Source organism: Syngnathoides biaculeatus, chromosome 9, assembly GCF_019802595.1.
Source record: "Syngnathoides biaculeatus isolate LvHL_M chromosome 9, ASM1980259v1, whole genome shotgun sequence".
NCBI classification, from domain to species: domain Eukaryota; kingdom Metazoa; phylum Chordata; class Actinopteri; order Syngnathiformes; family Syngnathidae; genus Syngnathoides; species Syngnathoides biaculeatus.
In genome coordinates, this window is record NC_084648.1 from 27010209 (window position 1) to 27031017 (window position 20809).

A 20809-nucleotide genomic window follows, 5' to 3' on the forward strand; every position below is an offset into this window, starting at 1 on the left:
AAAAATCCAGATATCACAATGTATGATTGTTTTTAATGATTTATTTGTGTGATACAGCTGCAAATAAGTATTTGAACACCTGAGAAAACCATTGTTAATATTTGGGACAGTAGCTTTTGTTTGCAATTACAGATGTCAAATGTTTCCTGTAGTTGTTCACCAAGTTTTCACGCACTGCAGGAGGGATTTTGGCCCACTCCTCCACATAGATCTTCTCTAGATCAGACAGGTTTCTGGGCTGTCGCTGAGAAACACAGAGTTTCAGCTCCTTCCAAAGCGTTTCTATTGGGTTTAGGTCTGGAGACTGGCTAGGCTACGCCAGAATCTTTATAGGCTTCTTACGGACCCACTCCTTGGTTTTCCTGGCTGTGTGCTTTGGGTCATTGTCATGTTGAAAGACCCAGCCATGACCCATCTTCAATGCTCTGACTTAGGGAAAGAGGTTGTGCCCCAAAATCTCACAATACATCGTCGCGGTCATCCTCTCCTTAATACAGTGCAGTCGTCCTGTCCGATGTGCAGAAAAACACCCCCAAAGCATGATCCTACCACCCCCATGCTTCACAGTAGGGATGGTGTTCTTGGGATGGAACTCATCATTCGTTTTCCTCCAAACACGGTTAGTGAACTTATGACCAAAAAGTTCCATTTGGTCTCATCTGACCACAGAACTTTCTCCCATGACTCCTGTGTATCATGTTGTGAAAGCCAGCGTGAGTGTTGCTGCGTCGATGTAGACAATCATGTGTAAGCGTTATGGCCATAGGAAAGCAGCCGCCTAGGTCAGTCGCTGCCATAGATCTTCTGCCGTGAGTGTAGTAGGGTGCGCCGAGCAGTTAAACAGGTGCTGTATGTCATGTGGCCCGGTGCCACAGTCCGGGCACACATCGGCAACTGTGTTGTCGAAGCAGTGTTTGTACCTGTTCAGCAGGCGACAGAAGCTTGAGTGCAGTTGGACGAGGATGGATTGTGCTTCCCGAGGCAGAGACCATTCGTCGTCGTGAATTGGAGGCGAGTAGCCCCCAAGGACGATGTTAGGCTTGTAGGCCAGCCTGGTGTTGGTGATGACCGATGTGTGGAGTTCAGTAAGTCCGCGCTTTTATTGTTGGTCGTCTAGCCGTCCGTTGGTGCCGAGGCAGTGTCTTGGTTTCAACGTGCAGGTGGTCAGTGGAGGACATCAGGTGGCAGCCTGTGACGCAGCGGAGGGCTGCATTTTGGCTGGCGTGAAGTTTCTTCCAATGGCTATCGGCTAGGTTTGGTGACCAGATCAGGGTGGCATAGTTGAGCAGGGGCCGTCCGATGGCTTTGTAACTGGTGGCTTGCACCTCTTTATTGGCACCCTCGGAGGCGCCAAGAGTGCTTTCAGGGCATTGACTCGGCCATGCAGCCGTAATTTGAAGTCCTTCGCGTGTGCAGCGAACGTGAAACGGGTGTCGAAAGTCACACCAAGCAGCTTTGGCTGGTTCACCGTTGGAATCACGTTGCCGAAAATTTGAATTCCAAGGTCGAGGTTGAATTTGGCGTTGGTGAAGAGGGTTGCAGTTGATTTTGGCGCAGACAGTTGAAGGTTACGATCATGAATGAATAACTGTACAAGGCGAGGCAAATGGGCGTTCAGGGCGACGACGAGGTCGGGTACGATCGGGCGGGATGCAAGCACCGTCGTGCCGTCGGTGTACGAGACAACGCGAATGCCGAGTGGCGGCGCTGGCATCCTGGTGAGGTACGAGTACATCCAAATGGTCATTGGCAAACGTGCTGGATTGAGAAGGGGAACCTCCCGTAACATGCAGGATTTCAAACAATGACGTCTTAGTGTATTACCAACAGTCATTTTGGAAACGTTGGTCCCAGCTCTTTTCAGGTCATTGACCAAGTCCTGTCGTTTAGTACTAAGATGATTCCTCACCTTTCTAAGGATAAGGATGGGAGCACTTGCAATATAGCAGGGTGTTCAAATACTTATTTTCTTCACTGTAAGACATTTAATAAGATGAGATTTATTCCTGAATCTTCTGTATTCTTTTTTAATGCTAGTACTTCTTTCTTGTATTTCAACTTCCCTTCTCACTATTTGTTACAGATTCAGCGGTGCCTCTTTGGTTCACTATATTTATCTTGAGAAGTGATTAATCAGCAATTGCACAAATCGTCAGGATTCTTCACTATAAATTCATTGTCCCATTATTCGATGCAAAACTAGCAAGACATTACTTAGACTTAAACAATGGGTGGCATATATACTACTGCATGAGTCAAACACTTGTTTCTTTCAAATTTAAAAAAAATACTGAAGAGTCCACCTTCAACATCAGAAGGCAAGTTAATGTGATGTCAATGGCAAATAATTTATGGATTATAAACATGCCACAATCTCTAGTGGTGACAAAATGATCCACAAATGACTTTTTTTCTAATGTGCAAATAATATTGTATTGGTGTTTATACATGAAACCTATTAATTCTTAATACCTGTCTGTGTCAGGAGAGTGAAAGGCGGTTTCTGGTCTCAAACATGTGGTGCTGGCACTCCTCACTCTATCCAACGATGGCTGCAGGTCACTGCACCACCACAGCATAGCAGCAGAGAGAAATAAAGTAGAAATCAATGTGGATATATGAAGGAAGTGATGAGAAAAGGTGAAAGTGATTGGAAAGTTGGGGGAAAAAATACCTGAACAAATGGGACAGAATTTAATAATTTTGAGAGGTAAAGTACAGAAACAAGCAGGAGAAAGATAGAATATAAAAAAGGCTATCAGGAACATGTAATGACTCTGAATCTCAATTTATCATAGCCATTCACTCCTGCATACACTGTGAGACCACTCACACGAATAAGTTGCCATTGGAACCAGGTTTAAGTAAAAATTCTGCTCGTTAGCATGTGAGAGGGGAAAGAGGAGTGAAGCCAGCTTCCATGTGACTGATGCATAGGTCTGCTTCTGGTTATTGTCATGTCACGCTGCACTAGAACAGCAATTTTCAACAGATGGTTGGCTCAGTACCCTCGCATGACATTGCACATAATGGTTTTGTGCCAAGGGCCTCACATGGAGGATGACAAGGGCTCAAGATTTTAGTGTTTGTTTAATGCTCTTTATTTGCAATTTCAAGTACAAGCTAAAGCCTCTGTGTGTTGTCACGATAAAAAGAAGGAAGGACATAATGGGGGTAGTTAGAAGACAGGGAGCATAACCGTTATGGGGCAGTCCTTACCTAACTGTGACCTCATCAGTGAACCTGAGCACACGGTGTGCAAAGATTCTATGATGCGTCTTGTTGCCCCCCTCTTGCCTTTGTGGCAGCTTGCTCTTTAAGCATGCAGGGAGGGTGGAGCTGTACACCGTCCGCACCCATAAAAGGCAAACAAATACAAAGAAAAGCAAGGAAAGACAAAATGATACATGCACCTGAAGGGATATGAGCAGAAACAAAATGTGTGAACAGAACACTCATGTGGAACTGACAAGACTATAAGCACCACTCATGTCAATGATAAACAATCAAACATGATTTCCTTTTTGGCCCCAGTGAGATATCTATCTATCTATCTATCTATCTATCTATCTATCTCTATCTATCTATCTATCTATCTATCTATCTATCTATCTATCTATCTAATCATTTGTGTACATGTGTGCACGTGTATATATCCAATGCCTTGTGAAAGTATTTGGCCCCCTTGAACTTTTCAGCCTTTCGCCACACTTCAGGCTTCATACATAAAGATATAAAATTTAATTTTTTTGTCAAGAATCAACAAGTGGGACACAATCATGAATATCCATTTTCTTAGCCACTTATCCTCACAAGGGTCACAGGAGTGCTGTAGCCTATCCCAGCTGTCAACAGCCAGGAGGCAGGGTACACCCATAACTGTTTGCCAGCCAATTACAGGGCACATAGACAAACAGCTGCACTCATAATCACACGTAGGGGCAATTTACAGTTAAAAAAAAATTAATAAAAATAAATAAATAAAAATTAAAAAAAAAAAACAGCACACTTTAGTATACTACTGTAGCGGGAAGCCCTATTGATAGAGTATAATGCGGCATCGTCAGCAAGACGACATGGACCTATGAAGCAAAAAAAAAAAAAAAAAAACGCCATTTACCCCTACTTCGCAGTTTTTCACTTTTCGCGCATGAGTCTGGTACCAAATAACCGTGAAAAACGAGGGATTACTGCAATTGGTAAAAATAGGAACGTTATAATTCTGGCTCATGGGAAAATGAAAATTGAAAATACATTGGACCTGGAGTTTGAAAATAGCCTGTACTTCATAACAACGCAATTTAAAACCATAGCTTCAGGAGAATGAAAATCTTAGCCGGAAGCACAAGTTACCTTGTTGACTCACCTCCAAAAGTTTCACATAGCTAACCCCTTTGATGAAACCCACATCTGGATTAACTGCCGTCAAAAAACACTGGGTCAAAGGGTGAACACACATACAGTATAGGGAAGGTCCACTGTCCCATTTTTGTTGACAAAAGCAACTGACTGGCAAAACGAGTTGGCACCAACACAAGTGGACAAACGGATGGGCATTTTATGTGTTGAGACAAAAAAAAAAAAAGCTGCAGCAACAAAATGGCTTACCAATTTCACAAATGAACATGAAAAAAATGGACAAGGAACAAAAAGGTAAACAACAACTTATGTAACCTTCTTGCTTACCTGTACATGTCTTTATGGATACCATTTACTAAGAGGGGCATTTTGGGGGGGAGTGTGTTGCTATGTCTACATGCAGCCCTGGTTGTATGAACGAAGGCAATGCACACAAAGACAAAAAAAATGGAAAAAAAGTATATAAATCCTGTGAGTGACCTCATAAAATATAAAAATTTAGAAAAAATAAACAAAATAGATTTGACTTCTTTGAGGACAATTTGTGTAGTTTTGTGTCATTTAATACTTCATCACATGTGGATATGAATGTGTACATTAAGAGTATTACAACTTTGTGGCAGCCATAAAACAATCAGGATAATACACATTTACACACTAAGATATGTGCGCACACACACTTTGCATTAATACAAACATTGACTGTGTTTAATTTTTTTGTCGGAACAAATATAGTGAGGATGACAATGTTTAGAAAATGGCATATTCTATCAAATAAAACTGAATGATCATTGTTGGCTTCTGTTTTTACCTGTTTGTGTGTAGGCACTCTGCACTTCCGCCTCGGATTGACCTGTGCATCTCCAGGGCCTCACTGCCATTGTCATGATGATGGGTGAACAAATGAAAATATCACCCGAAAAAACACAACAGAAGAGGATGGCATGTGATTTTTTTTTAATGAGAAAAACTGTTAAATAATTTAGGATTTACTGGTTTATTAAATCATCATTAAATAACATTCATTTAAAACAATTTATATGGCATGGCATAACCACTACTTTCACACTGTTAGCAGTATTGGTAAAAGATAATTTGCAAATTAAATTAGGCTGGATTTTGAAAATATTTGATTAAGAGTTCTGATTTGATCCCAAATGAAACGCAAGGAAAATGACTCTCTAAACTATTTTCAACTATATATTATGAAGTAAATGTTTAGCACAGTGCCATCCCCAAATCTAAATCTCCAAAAGGTTACCTGTCTTCAGAGTACTCGTAGTCTGAGTCACCAGAGCGTTGGTGCTCCAAATGGGTATTGTGGTGATGGGAAGGTGACTGAGAATGCTGGCGATTCTGATGAATCTCATCCAGGCTCCTGGTATCAAAATAACTCCATTACTTTCACGTAACAGAAACACATACAGTTAGAGTAAAATGAATGGAAATGCATTCTAATTTGGCATTTTTGATCATAATGTTAAAAAGTGGTCTGCATAGGGCAGGAGTGCTCAATGTTTCGATCGCGTGGCAGTTTTGGTCGAGCGTGTGACGGCGTACAAAAATAAGAAAAAAAAAAGCCTATCATCCATCTTGTCGCCTGATTCAGGTGTTGCAGATACGTCGATCGCACGCACATAAAGGCCCGTTCAAGCAAATTCGCCTCCTATTTACGGTCTCTCTTTTGCTATCTCCATGGAAAGTTGCGGCGAAATCTGCTTATGTTTGGGGTAAAATTTTTTTGTTGTACAGCTTTAGCTTATGGACTGCAAGTGTTCCATCTGTGAGGTGACACTAATGTGAAGTTTTGCTGATTTTCTTTTTTTTGTGAGCCCATGTAGACGGAGGTACAGAATGATTGGGGGTAGCCTGTCTTTTGGAAAGGCATCTGTTTTGCTGGACAAGGTTTGTAGTTTATGCGTCATCGATCTTTCACATCTCACCATTGAAAAACATATATTGTGGCGTGTCAGTGAATCAGAGGAGACATTTCCCAGTGTGCCTTGCTGCAGTTACAATTATGACATTTGACTGTTATCAATCCTGTTTAATGTTTTTTTTGTCCTGACATGGTGCAATAGTTCAAGTTGAGTAGCTTTGGTGGGAAGGAATCAGACAATATGAGGTACATGCTTGTCTCTTGAACCACGAGGCCTGCTTCAGTTAAGGTGGGATGTGAGATAGGCGTGAACTTGCTACCTCTTGATTGTTTGAGAGATGTGAAAGCTGAACTACTAATGAAACACACCTAGGCTTGCATCTGTTAAACACCTAAATGTACCATACAATTCATTTTGTGGGTTCTAGGAAGGAGTATCTGCAGATACAGTAGATTGATTTGGCAAAATTTATGTGATATTTTTTAATGACGAATTTAGCATTTTTTAATACAGTGAAAGCCAAATGCAAACGACACTGCAACACATAACCATGATGAAGAGCTGCAAATGAAATGAGAGTAACCAAAACAACAGAATGTTTACATCAGTGACTTCTTTTGCTTATGTAAACATTGTGAGAATGGCAGCAAACGAAAATCATCACCACATATAATCGATTTAACAATGCAATTTTAGAGTTTCTAAGGAGTCATTTGGAGTCAGTCACAAGAAAGATTAATGCCTTAATCACCAATGACGAAACTCCTTTCATCACTGCATTTCCTTGCATCTGTGTCATTATTATGAACCAACCCATAAAAATGGTAATAGTGGAGATTTGGTACGAGCGCAGCGCATTTTCGCCTGAAAGGAATGGCTACCCCGTAATACCACTGCTATGTTTGACCTCTACTTCATTAAAGCTTGGCCCCTTTCTGCCCCCCTGACCACAACTAATGCCATAGCAGCCATAATATTAGTGCTGTGCTCAAACAATTACTGCGCTGTCTGAACTATTACTAACATCTGTTACTTTGTTACTTTTGAATGCCATTCTTTCTCAAAACACATACTAAAAGACCTACACACCACTTCAGAGACGGAACCTGAGCACTTGAGCAGTCATGTAGGAAGATTGAGCACAAATGCTGTGCAACTGAAGTTGAGCTCTTTCATCAGAAAAGGAGGTGATCGTTTGTTAAAATACAAACAAGCGCATGTGTTAGCCAAACCTGATTTATTTCTCCAGACCAGTTTGTTTTAAAAAAAAAATTACACTAAATATTCATTAGATAGAGTAGCAATGCTAATCCAACAGCAGTCTACTTCCCTTATGCAGCTAATCATTTCATGCATTATTTCAAGTCCAAAAAATGTAACTAATAAAGGGAAGAGAGTATAGGCACTATGCCTCTATCCCAGTAAAATTATTTGATTAGCAGGATGAAAACGGGTACAAACAGATTCTTGTTTGGCTACATTCGCATCCTTGGCAAGCTCACAGAACTCAGGTAGGAAAAAACAGTCCACATGCTTGCTCAAATCCTCTCTCTGGAAAACTTCTAAAAGAGCTGTTTTCAATTTTTGATTGTAATTCAATAGCACCCCCTAAAAAAAGCGAAGAATTCTGAATAGCCATTATTTATATGTAATTAGCCCATGAATACAGTAGACTTGTACTGAGATCAAATTAGGTTCAATGTGGTCCCTGATCTAAAACATAATAAAACACTGACTGATGACCTTATATTGTCAACACACACAGTGAGAGTGACCGGTGACCAATTTGCAACGGCAGGTTATATTGACCTTTGCATGGGCACATATGCAGCCCGCGACCTCACCCTGCACGAATCTTCTCGGTGAGGAGATACAGAGCGAGAGCGATGCTGGAGGGCACGCTGCTGTTCAGGCACAGCCAACGTACTGCCTCGCTCTCGTTCCCTCGAACTACGTTCTCCTCCTACAAAACGATCAAAAAACAAACACACACCAAAATATCAAATGATACCGACATTATTGTGAGCATTGTGCTGCTAACTACCCTACGGTGGGAAAAGTTTCAGTTTTCACAGGGAAATAGCAATTTGCAAACAATGTCAAATAGCTCTCACAGAACCATGTGGTGGAAGCTGAGAAAGGAAGAATGTTGTGCGGCCTTTCGGAAAGAGGTGAGACAGGCTCTCGATGGACAGCAGGTGCTCCCGGAAGACTGTACTACGACAGCCAAGGTAATCAGAGAGACAGGCAGGAGAGTATTTAGTGTGTCTTTTGGTAGGAAAAGGGAGAAGGAGACTAGGTGGTGGAACCCCAAAATACAGGGAGTCATACAAGGAAAGAGATTAGCGAAGAAGAAGTGGGATACTGAGAGGACTGAGGAGAGGCGAAAGGAGTACATCGATATGCAACGTAGGGCAAAGGTAGAGGTGGCAAAGGCTAAACAAGAGGCATATGAAGACATGTACACCAGGTTGTACACCAGGTTGGACACAAAAGAAGGAGAAAAGGATCTCTACAGGTTGGCCAGACAGAGGGATAGAGATGGGAAGGATGTGCAGCAGATAAGGGTGATTAAGGATAAAGATGGAAATGTGTTGACTGGTGCCAGTAGTGTGCCAAATAGATGGAAAGAATACTTTGAGAAGTTGATGAATGAAGAAAATGAGAGAGAAGGAAGAGTTGAAGAGGCAAGAGTGAAGGACCAGGAAGTGGAAATGATTACTAAGGGGGAAGTCAGAAAGGCACTACAAAGGATGAAAAATTGAAAGACAGTTGGTTCTGATGACATACCAGTGGAGGTATGGAAGCAATTTGGAGAGATGGCTGTGGAGTTTTTGACCAACTTATTCAACAGAATACTAGCGGGTGAAAAGATGCCTGAAGAATGGTGGAAAAGTGTTCTAGTTCCCATTTTAAAGAACAAAGGGGATGTTCAGAGCTGTGGGAACTATAGAGGAATAAAGTTAATGAGCCACGCAGTTATGGGAAAGAGTAGTGGAGGCTAGACTCAGAACAGAAGTTAGTATCTGCGAGCAACAGTATGGTTTCATGCCTAGAAATGGTACCACAGATGCATTATTTGCCTTGAGGATGCGAGTGGAAAAGTACAGAGAAGGTCAGAAGGAGCTACATTGTGTCTTTGTGGATCTAGAGAAAGCCTATGACAGAGTACCAAGAGAGGAACTGTGGTACTGCAGTAAGTAAGTCTGGTGTGGCAGAGAAGTATGTTAAAATAGTACAGGACATGTATGATGGCAGCAGAACAATGGTGAGGTATGCCTTAGGTGTGACAGAAGAATTTAAGGTGGAGGTGGGACTGCATCAGGGATGCGCTCTGAGCCCCTTCCTGTTTGCAGTGGTAATGGATAGGCTGACAGATGAGGTTAGACTGAAATCCCCTTGGACCATAATGTTTGCAGATGATATTGGGATCTGCAGTCAAAGCAGGGAGCAGTTGGATGAACAATTAGAAAGATGGAGGCACGCACTGCAAAAGAGAGGAATGAAGATTAGCTGAAGTGAAACAGAATATATGTGCATGAATGAGAAAGGTGGAGGGGGAAGAATGAGGCTACAGGGAGAAGAGATACCGAGGTTGGAGGACTTCAAATATTTAGGGTCAACAATCCACAGCAATGGTGAGTGTGGTAAGGAAGTGAAGAAACGGGACCAAGCAGGTTGGAACAGCTGGCGGTAGGTGTCTGTTGCGTTATGTAACAGAAGAGTCTCTGCTAGGATAAAGGGCAAAGTTTATAAAACAGCGGTGAGACCAGCCATGATGTACGGATTAGAGACGGTGGCACTGAAGAAACAACAGGAAACAGAACTGGAGGTGGCAGAAATGAAGATGTTGAGGTTCTCGCTCGGTTTGAGCAGGTTGGATAGGATTAGAAATGAGCTCATTAGAGGGACAGCCAAAGTTGGATGTTTTGCTGACAAGGTTCGAGAGAGCAGACTTCGATGGTTTGGACACATTCAGAGGCGAGAGAGTGAGTATATTGGTGGTAGGGTGCTGAGGATGGAGCTGGCAGGCAAAAGGGCGAGAGGAAGACCAAAGAGAAGGTTTATGGATGTGGTGAGGGAAGACATGAGGGCAGTTGGGGTTAGCGAGGAAGATGCAGGAGATAGGCTAAGATGGCAAAAGATGACGCTGTGGCGACCCCTAACGGGAGAAGCCGAAAGGAAAAGAAGAAGAAGAAGTCAAATAGCTCTTTCCACAATGTTCTGTTAGACAAGAGAAGGCACTTAGCATTTGCTTAAACTTCAAATTACATACAGTGGGGGCTATTAAAGTGGGGACCTCGAGCATTTATGAAGAGAACTAAAATAGTTAAAGCCACCCCTGCTAAACTATCCCTGCTCTCCCCTGGATCATATTGTTGTGTAAGTCTGTGCTCACCTCAAACATTGCCTTCTCGATGAATTTCGGAACTAAAGATCAACCAATTCTTCCTTTCACGTCACAGAATTTAGCTTAGCAGGTGAATAACAATTCACTTTTCAATTCACTTCAATTTTTAATTACTTTTCTCATGGTGCTTTACTGCCCTGGAAGTCTTTTTGGGTACCACAAAGGGAGATAGCACAATCCTTTGAAACCCACCACGATATGTATATATACACACACACACACACACACACACACACACGCACACACTATTATTATGAGAAAACTATTTGCATTAGGTTAAAAAATGAAAGTCAATTTTTTTAATGCATGATTGAAATAAACTCTAGAGCGCAACAAATGACAGATAATAGGCCACAACAAAAACAGTCAGACAACAAAGCAATTAATGTAAAAAGTATCTTAAAAATAAATAAAACCATTAATTTCTTTCAGATATTTAAGACATGCAGAGCAATGATGGGAGACTTAGTGGAATGTAAGTGAACTAAACCTACAGTTCTACATGCAATTTGTTTGACAAGTGTTTCTACAGTCAGCAAAGGAGGAGAACTTTTTACTGTAGCCCCAAGGATACGGCACACGAATAACAAACAACCATAATAATGTACGCCACCAGTCCAATAGAAATATAATGAATTTTGATTTTGGTGCAAGTTGCTGGATTTCAGAGGTTTACGGGCAATAGTCTGTTCTCTCACCTCGTGCTGGAGGCCAAAAGGCTGCTACAAGGCAACATGTAATAACCATGCCCCCTACCCACCTTTAGTCACTATCATCAAACCATCATCAAACTCTGTATCAATGGTGCGGTGAGACCCTGCACTCACGCACACATACAGTACAAAAGATGATCAGATTGGGAGGTTCTGGATGTTGGGCACCAAGGGAAAAGTTATTTAAAATCCCACACACAACCATACTTTTAGTTCTCAAGATGACCGAATGTTGTCAAAAGACTTACTCTGTAGTTTTTTGCTCGGGCTGTCTCCGCGAACGTGTCTCCGTGGAAGATATGGAGAAGGCTGAGGCAAAGGTATCGAGGACACATCATGTGCCTGGAGTTTATACCAATGAGGAATGTCATCCAGCAAGGCAGTCTCCAACTCTATCAGGATCTGAGAGAAGGAAAAACACTCTCATCCCTTGCTGTGCTTTGTGCTTACAGCATACATAGACTTGCTGTGGCCATGAACCAGTTCAGACAGCGGGAAACCAGTTAAAAAGGACTTGATTGAAAATGGTGGGGAGCAGACCTCAAACCTACCTCCCCCATGAATTCACTTTCCTCTTCCTGGACCCTGGGTTGGTCCCATACGGTGATCTCTAGCATGCGCTCACGAAAATCTCTGCGGTGAACATGTGAATATATGAAGGTCTGATTCCACTTGGGCTCTACACTCTTTTTCACGGTTTTAGTCCGACGTTTACTCTTGTCACTGTAACAGAAGAATTAAAGAATGTGGGTTTTAAAATCAAACACCTTCTGTCATACAGTATGTGTTTTAGCTCTTCCTCAGCCTCCCTATTGAGGTCTATTTAGGGATGCTGAAAAGGAGGGTCTGTCAGGAAATCCAATCTCAGATTCAGGAGCAGCAGTGAGGTTTTTTGTCCTTGCCATGGAACAGTAGACAAGCTATATACCCTCAATAGGGTCCTCGGGGGTATGCGGGAGTTCGCCCAACCAATGTACATGTGTTTTATGGAGCTGGAGAAGGCATTGGACCGGATCACTTGGGGTATTCTGCGGGGAGTTGTTTTGGAGTATGAGTACAATAACTTAAAATAAAATATTACTACATATTAAAACATACAATCTCTTCTTTAAATAAACAAAGGCATGTGGCTGTTTATAGGTACTGATATTATTAACTTTTCATAATTGCTGCACTTAAATAAATGTAAAGCAGCATCACTGTAATTTAATATATACATATATACGTGTGTACGAAATGCTTATTCGTCAAACAAGAACTTGATTTTAGCAACGATGTAGCTGCTTTCAAAAGATGCAATACACAAAATTACACCTAAATACTCTACTTTCTACATTTACACAACTTTACAACCATATTTGCAGGGAAACAAGATAATGAAGTTAAGATACGATTACTACAAATAGCACGGGGCTCTATCATTTTGCAGTATAATCCAAATCAGAAGGTGCTGACGATAGTATGTCAGCTTTTCCCAAACTGGAATGTGGAGTGCCATTTCCAAGTGAAAATGCAGGCAAATGCAATAAAATATGCCGAGTGTGCTGTGATGATGCGACCATTTCATCAATCATCCATCCATTTCTAAATCACTTATCCTCATTAAGGTTGCAGGCATGGTGGACCTTATCCCAGCCAACTCTGGGTGAGCGGTAGAACCTATACTCATAATCAGCCAGTTGAAGAGCACATGTAAACAAACTACCATTTGCACTCACTCTCACACCTACAAGCAATTTTGAGTTTTCAATTAATGGAGCGTGCTATTGGCTGGCGACTGGTTCAGTGTGTACCTCTCACCCAGAGTTAGCTGGGATAAGCTCCAGCATGCCCGCAACCCTAGTGAGGATAATTGGTCCAGAAAATGGATGGATGAAATTAACCTACCATGCATATTTTTGGGATGTTGAAGAAAACCCATGCAGGCATGGGGAGAAAAACTAAACACTACACATGTGAGGCCCTATTTGAACCCAGGTCCTCTGAAATCTTCTCAGCACTCTGCATACTTTTGGTACTTTAGTGATTTGAGGAACTGTGTTTGCAGAAGGAACAAAGGAAATCAGTGGTATTTATCAGTAGAAGATGCACAGAAGGAGAAAATATAGTAGTGGCAAAATATCACCGCAGCAAGAGCTATACAACGCAAATCGCATGCAAAGCACCAGGAAGTGAATCCATTCGGAGGATTTGCTGAATCGATATTGAATTCTGGGGAACTGAAATGCATTAATGAACCAATATTTTGCACCCACCCCAAAAGAAGATCACAGATGCAAGCAGCCAAAATTAATTTAATCTGAAGGGTGTTCGAGCTCTCAGAGATAGGGCCGATTGACATGGCTCAGGCATCTGATTAGGATGCCTTCTGGATGCCTCCCTTGCAAGGTGCTCCAGTTATATTCCACTTGGAGGAGGCCCCAGAGATGACCTAGGACAGTGGTTTTCAAACTGCGAGCGTGTTGCTATGACAGGGAGGTTGAGGGTTACCATGAGCACTTTTCATTATTAAGTTACAACAAGAAGACGGAGCTAATTTTACTACCGAGCACACAAGCCCACTGAAATGACTGCAGGAATTCAAGACATTAAAGTTTAGCAGAAAAAAAGAATTTTTTTTTATTCTTGTTGGCTTGATAAACTCAAAAGTGTAATTTTTTTCAACTGTTAAAGTGGCTACTGCAGTGATTATTGCTTATTGTAAACTAACCATATGCGTATTTATAGAAAAATTGTGTGTTTGTGTGTTTGTGTGTGTGTGCATGTGGGGGTGGGGGGGTGAAAACAATTTCATCTCTAAGAGGGTGGTGCTGCGAAACGTTTGGGAACCACTGGCTTGGACATGCATGACAGTCTAGCTGCTGGTCTGGGAACAGCTTGGGATTCCCCCGGAAGAGCTTGACACCAGATAAGTGGGTGGGTGGATGGATGAGAACATTGTTTGTACACCATGACAATAGAAAAAAAAAATAATAAATCATATTTGGAAAAATCATCCCTTTCTGGCCAATTTAATTTTAACTGTTATTTTTAGAACTTGTCACTGCGCAAACAGGAACATTGTACGCTGAAGACTACAGAGACAAAAGGATTGACCGACGACTGTGTCTATCATTTCCACACACACACATGCGGGCACACGATGCAGCCTCACTGTCTGTACACACAGCAGCTTTGCACAGACTTTTATTTGGCCAGAATCCCAAGCTCAAGGAGGGGTAAAAAAAGATATCTGTGCAGTACTTACCTTCTATCTGGGAGGAAGTACATCTTGACATACGGGTTCCGAGGTCGTCCATCCGGTCGGGATGGCAGGTCTATGGCTTGAAGGACGTTGACGATGAGTTGATGGCCTACTTTGTCATACCAAAGTTTCACCTGGAATATTATTTGGAAGCATTTAACCCCTATCTGTGTACAGTACTTATGGTATAGCCATTTAGATGATGTACCGGTTGGCTTGTAACCATGGGTTAGGTACTTACCGACAGTTGTCCAGGGAGCACCAGAGGAAGGTCTCTGAGGGTTCCTGGGCTTGTTGGGGACATCACTGATATAGAGGGACGGTCCATTTTCTGTGACTCAAAGGAACTAGAACCTGCTAAAGAATAGGGAGTACCACAGCAACTAATGCAAAAAATAAATAAATAAATAGAAACTACAGCCACTCCAAGGTAATACAGTTATTTTCGTAACTATTTTTTTTCTTAAAAGAGACCAACTTAGTATAGTATTAGATACTTACTTGATTCAAGAGGAGGATGAGATGACTCTGGGATTCTAGGAATATCCCTATGAAAAAACATCTGTCGTCTTACAAACAGCAGGTACCAATTTAATGACAAGCAACAACTACACAAGTAAAAAATGCATTTATGAATTGTATGTATGTATGTTTAACATGGGGGAAGTAGCAGGAAAAATAATGACAAGGGAAAATCTGTAATGTAAAGGATTTGAGGTCAATTGTGGGGACAGGTTCCACCAATTAAATTTAACACTACTTACTGATATGCTTTATATACTTTTCTCAAGAGGTTTTTGGACATAATTCGATGAATAGAGCTTTTAAATAAAGAAAGGACAAATGAAAAATAACTGTCAGGCTTTTTTTTCCTTGCTACTATCATGATTCTTACACAATAATAAAGTCACTCTTACCCTATGGGTCTTGAAACAACAAGTTCCACTTGAGGTTCAGCTTTAGATTCAAGAATTATGTTATACACCTCTTTCTTGGTTGCGCCTGGCAATGACTTTCCATTCCACTGCAGTACCTCATCACCTACAACAAAAATAGCAGAAACAGTCACGTGTATACATAATCCATAGCTCTTATTCACTTTTTTATCACTGGGGTTAGGTTCAGGATTGAACCTGCAACTGGTGAAATGTTTCAAGTAGTGAAATATTGTGATCATTTGTGGACACAGTATTTTAAAGGTGTAAACCTCCACAGATTGGTTTCGCCCACACTTATGGACCTCTACCATACTTCTATAAACACTTTCTTTACTCTTTAACCTCTTGGACATATAGTAATGTCCAGCAGTACTGAACACAACAGGTACTTGGAATGTGTTTTAATGACTTTTATTTACATTTTTAATGTTTTAGGATCAACTGGTAAAAGTGTTGGCCTCACAGTTCTGAGGTCCTGGGTTCAATCCTGGACCCGCCTGTGTGGAGTTTGCATGTTTTTCCTCCGGGCACTCTGGTTTCCTCCCACATTCCAAAAACATGCAACATTAATTGGACACTCTAAATTGCCCCTAGGTGTGATTGTGAGTGTGGCTGTTTGTCTCGATGTGTCCTGTAATTGACTAGCAACCAGTTCAGGGTGTACCCCACATCCTGCCCGTTGACAGCTGGGATAGGCTCCAGCACTCCACGCGACCCTCGTGATGATAAGCGGCGAATAAAATGCATGGATGGATGGATGGATGGATGTTTTAGGCTAAGAAACAAAAAAATTACAGGATACACTCAAATCTCTCTAAAATGAATTATGCGTGATATGAGTATGAAAAAAATGGAAATCAGTGAATTTGCCATGGGTGAAGCAAGTAAGGGGACACTGTTTCAGGAATATTTAATAATATTAAAAAACTTCTGAGCTATGCAAAGAAGTAAATGGTAAAATTATATGGTCACAGAACAGACCTGTACTACCTGCCAATACAAGCATGGGACCTAATTGGTTGGAATTACCTAAGGCAGCTCAATGGCTGGGTCCAGTAACCTATAAATTAGAAAATGGCACGCTGACCAAATAAACCATGTTGCAGCTCTGGCGGGTCTCCAATGGTGGTCTTGGGTTGGCAGACAGTATCTGGAGGACATTGTGTTCAATGTCACCTGCTGTCAATTGCCTGTGATTTGCAAATGGAAGTGAGGGTCCCACTGTTCTGCATGAATACTAGGTAAAGGATCAATGAGTGAGTCTAAAGGGTTGTGTTGCTTCAATGAATGGAGAAAATATGTTTCGTTTTTCTTTCTGTCACATATGTGACTTTTGACTGTCCCTTCAATTTGGGTATTTAGTTGAACACCAATGGAAACAATCTGCATTAATATGATCTGTATATATCGGTCTCTATCTATCTATCTCTATCTATCTATCTATCTATCTATCTATCTATCTATCTATCTATCTATCTATCTATCTATCTATCTATCTATCTATCTATCTATCTATCTCTCTATCTATCTATCTGGCTATCATTGAAGCCAAAAATTTACGGACAATTTCATTTTTAGTCTCACTGTCTGAAGTCAACTCAGACAACACCGCTCTCTTTTCAGGTCTGTCAGGATCACCAAAATTCTTGTTCTTCTTTTCCTTTCGGCTTGTCCCGTTAGTCATTTCATCTTTTTCCATCTAAGCCTATCTCGTGGATTCTCTTCTCAAACACCCATTGTCCTCATGTCCTCCTTCACAGCATCGATCAACCTTTTCTTTGGTCTTCCTCTCGTTCTTTTGCCTGGCAGCTGCATTCTCAGCACCTTTCTACCAGTATACTCACTATCTCGCCTCTGAACAGGTCCAAACCATCTAAGTCTACTCTCTCTAACCTTGTCTCCAAAACATCCAACTTTGGCTGTCCCTCTAATGAGCTGCTTCCTGTTGTTTTTTCAGTGCTACCGTCTCTAATCCGTACATCATGGCCGGCCTCACCACTGTTTTGTAAACTTTGCCCTTCATCCTAGCAGAGACTCCTCTGTGACATAACACAACAGACACCTACCGCCAGCTGTTCCAACCTGCTTGGACCCGTTTCTTCACTTCCTTACCACACTCACCATTGCTCCGGATTGTTGACCTTAAATATTTGAAGTCATCCACCCTTGCAATCTCTTCTCCCTGGAGCTTCACTCTTCCTCTCTGCCCCTCTCTCTCACACACATATATTCTGTTTTACTTCGACTAATCTTCATTCCTCTCCTTTGCAGTGGGTACATCCATCTTTCTAACTGTTCCTCCGCCTGTTCTCTGCAGATCACAATATCATCTGCGAACATCATGGTCCAAGAGGAATCCAGTTTAACCTCGTCTGTCAGCCTATCCATTACTACTGCAAACAGGAAGGGGCTCAGTGCAGAACCCTGATGTAGTCCCACCTCCACCTTAAATTCTTCGACACACCAACGGCACATCTCACCGCTATTCTGCTGCACTCATACATATCCTGTACTATTATAACATATTTCTCCGCCACACCAGACTTGCGCATGCAGTAACACAGTTCCTCTCTTGGTACTCTGTCATAGGCTTTCTCTAGATCCAAAAAGACACAATGTAGGTCCTTCTGACCTTCTCTGTACTTTTCCACAAGCATCCTCAAGGCAAATAATGCATCTGTGGTACTCTTTCTAGGCATGAAACCATACTGTGGCTCACAGATAATTACTTCTGTCCTGAGTCTAGCCTCCGCAACTCTTTCCCATGACTTCATTGGGTGGCTCATCATCTTTATTCCTCTATAGTTTCCACAGCTCTGAACATTGCCTTTGTTCTTAAAAATGGGGAGTAGAACACTTTTCCGCCACTCTTCTGGCATCTTCTCTCCTGTTAGTATTCTATTGAATAAATTGGTCAAAAATTCCACAGCCACCTCTCCAAATTGCTTCCAAACCTCTGTTGGTACAGTATGTCATCAGGACCAACTGTCTTTCCATTTTTCATTCTCTTCAGTGCCTTTCTAACTTCCCCCTTACTAATCATTGCCACTTCCTTGTCATTCTCGCTTGCCTCTTCTTCTTCTTCGGGATCACCAAAATTATTACCACAAAAATAAGATAACACATTTCTTGATCATTTTAGATTATTTTCTTCAAGCTCAAAAGCTTACATACATTTTCTTGGTACAGTGGGACCTCTACTTACAAAATTAATTCGTTTTCAAGTCATTTTGAATTGTGAATTTTTTGTAAGTAGAAGCGTTTTGTTTTTTTTTTTACATGTAAACCCCCCCCCCTTGCTCCGAAAATAATAAAAATGATGTTCATTTATCTTTGGCGTTGGGTGACTATGCAAAGAGAACGGTGCGTGACAAGCAAAAGGCATCGTGGGGGACGAAGGATGGGGCAAACGTTTGACAGCTGAGATAAAACATACTTCCGAATGTACGCACACGCACAACATAATTCCACTAAAGTTTCTTAGGGCTCATGGTGAAAAAAGATGAATAAATTTGTAAAAACAAACACAAAACTCACGAAAAAGTTATACCTGTGACACTGTGTGAAAGTTCTTTAGTGTGATTTCGTGACAGTCGAGTGTCCAAGGGAAGCAAAACACATCATGGTTAAAGATTGACATCCCTCATTGGGTTATTTCTGTTTGGTTAATTCAGAGTGATATTATTTATGAGTGCCCAAGGGAACGAAACGCATCATGGTTAAAGATTGACGTCCTTTCATTGGGTTACATCTGAGTGATATTAAAATTGGTTTAATGATTTGAAACCTTTGTGTGTCGTAGATATGCAAAAAAAAAAACAAAAAACTGAACTTAGGAGGTGGGGGCAAATACCTTTTCATGGAAGACTTCCATGTTAGCAAACTATAAACCCATCTCAAATCTCACTTTTGTAGCCGAAATTGTTGCAAGAGGTTTTTTTTTCGTCAACTCAGCAATTTTTTTAAATTTAAATTGACTTTTTGACAAATTACGATCAGGTTTCTGAACTAATTACAGTACAGAATCTGCTGTTGTCAAAGTGCTAAATGATATAAAGTTGAATACTGACTCAGGAAAAGTCTCAATTTTGGTCTTCTTTGTTCTTTGTGCAGCTTTTGATATGGTAGATCACAATATACTGCCTAACAGGTTGGAAACAAACTAAGTGGTATAGTCCTTAAATGGTTCAGGTCCTACCAAAAACAAAGGCGTCATTTTGTCTCCATTGGAATTGGTCAATCTCAGCAAATGGCAATGACCTATGGGGTACCTCAAGGGTCAGTTCCTCCTGTTCAGCCTGTATATGATAACCTTGAGTCAAATTCTTCAGAACTTTAAGATTGACTATAGCGATGCAGGTGACACACGGTTACAGTAGTGTTCAAAATAATAGCAGTCCAATGTGACTAACCAGATGAATCCTTGTTTTCAGTACGTTTTTTTTTTATCGCTACAACTAAGACAAGTTAACAGGAGGTGGAGTAGATTCTCAGAAAACCAACAAGACTCAAAATTCATGATATACACACTCTTCAGGTTATGCAATTGGTAAATTTGTTGAAAGGGGTATGTTAAAAAAATAATAAATAGCAGGCTGCCGTAAACTTTACAAACTCAAAACTATTTTGTTAAAACATTTTGGCTTCTTGGCTCTATCAATCGTTTGAATCACTCAACTAATATTGAGTTGTATGACCTTACCAGGGAGGCTGAGGCGTGTGATCCCCCTATAGTTGGAATATACCCTCTGGTCTCACCTTCTTAAAAAGGTGTCCCTCATAGACCCCTCCTTTTCAGCTTGTATATGCTACCCTTGGGTCAAATTTTCCAGAACTTTAGTTTTGACAATCATAGCTATGCAGATGACACACAGTGATATGTAGCAGTGTCTCCAGATGACTATAGTTCTATTGAGGTGTTGTGCAACTGTCTATAGCAGATTAATAACTGGATGAGCCAAAATTTCAGATAGTCGCATTGTCTTAACCCCTGGCTTGATATTGTCCCACAAGCAATGCTGGTTGTCAGTACCGTGCACTTCGAAAAGTTAATGTTACGAAGAAAATGGTCCTCGGATGGGCTTGGGGAACGTGCAATTCTGATGAAAGATATTCTGCTAGGTTACAAGGGGCCCGGTTGATTCATTTTCCAAAGCCTAAAACACAGTTGACCAAGTGTCTACGATGGATTAAGGCTCGTGGAAGACCACATGTACAACTAAATGTGGACAATATAATCATACACAAGTCCGTATGTTCGAAGG

General features: G+C 41.3%; 1 protein-coding gene across 11 annotated transcripts in view; it reads right to left on the reverse strand.

The window, feature by feature from the left end:
- The window catches only part of rims1b (regulating synaptic membrane exocytosis 1b), a 145065-nt gene that overhangs the window by 52292 nt on the left and 71964 nt on the right, over positions 1 to 20809 (reverse strand). For 6 of the 11 annotated variants that reach the window (XM_061830212.1, XM_061830209.1, XM_061830214.1 and 3 more), the window contains 11 exons: positions 15525 to 15648; positions 15109 to 15155; positions 14849 to 14964; positions 14611 to 14741; positions 11915 to 12086; positions 11612 to 11765; positions 8049 to 8202; positions 5621 to 5737; positions 5171 to 5233; positions 3220 to 3339; positions 2473 to 2562 (listed from right to left, as the gene is read on the reverse strand). In XM_061830212.1, the coding sequence (XP_061686196.1) occupies positions 2473 to 2562; positions 3220 to 3339; positions 5171 to 5233; positions 5621 to 5737; positions 8049 to 8202; positions 11612 to 11765; positions 11915 to 12086; positions 14611 to 14741; positions 14849 to 14964; positions 15109 to 15155; positions 15525 to 15648 (1288 nt within the window). Of the gene's footprint in view, positions 1 to 2472; positions 2563 to 3219; positions 3340 to 4686; positions 4765 to 5170; positions 5234 to 5620; positions 5738 to 8048; positions 8203 to 11611; positions 11766 to 11914; positions 12087 to 14610; positions 14742 to 14848; positions 14965 to 15108; positions 15156 to 15524; positions 15649 to 20809 lie in introns of all 11 variants that reach the window. The other 5 variants (XM_061830219.1, XM_061830210.1, XM_061830220.1 and 2 more) reach the window with 5 other exon arrangements.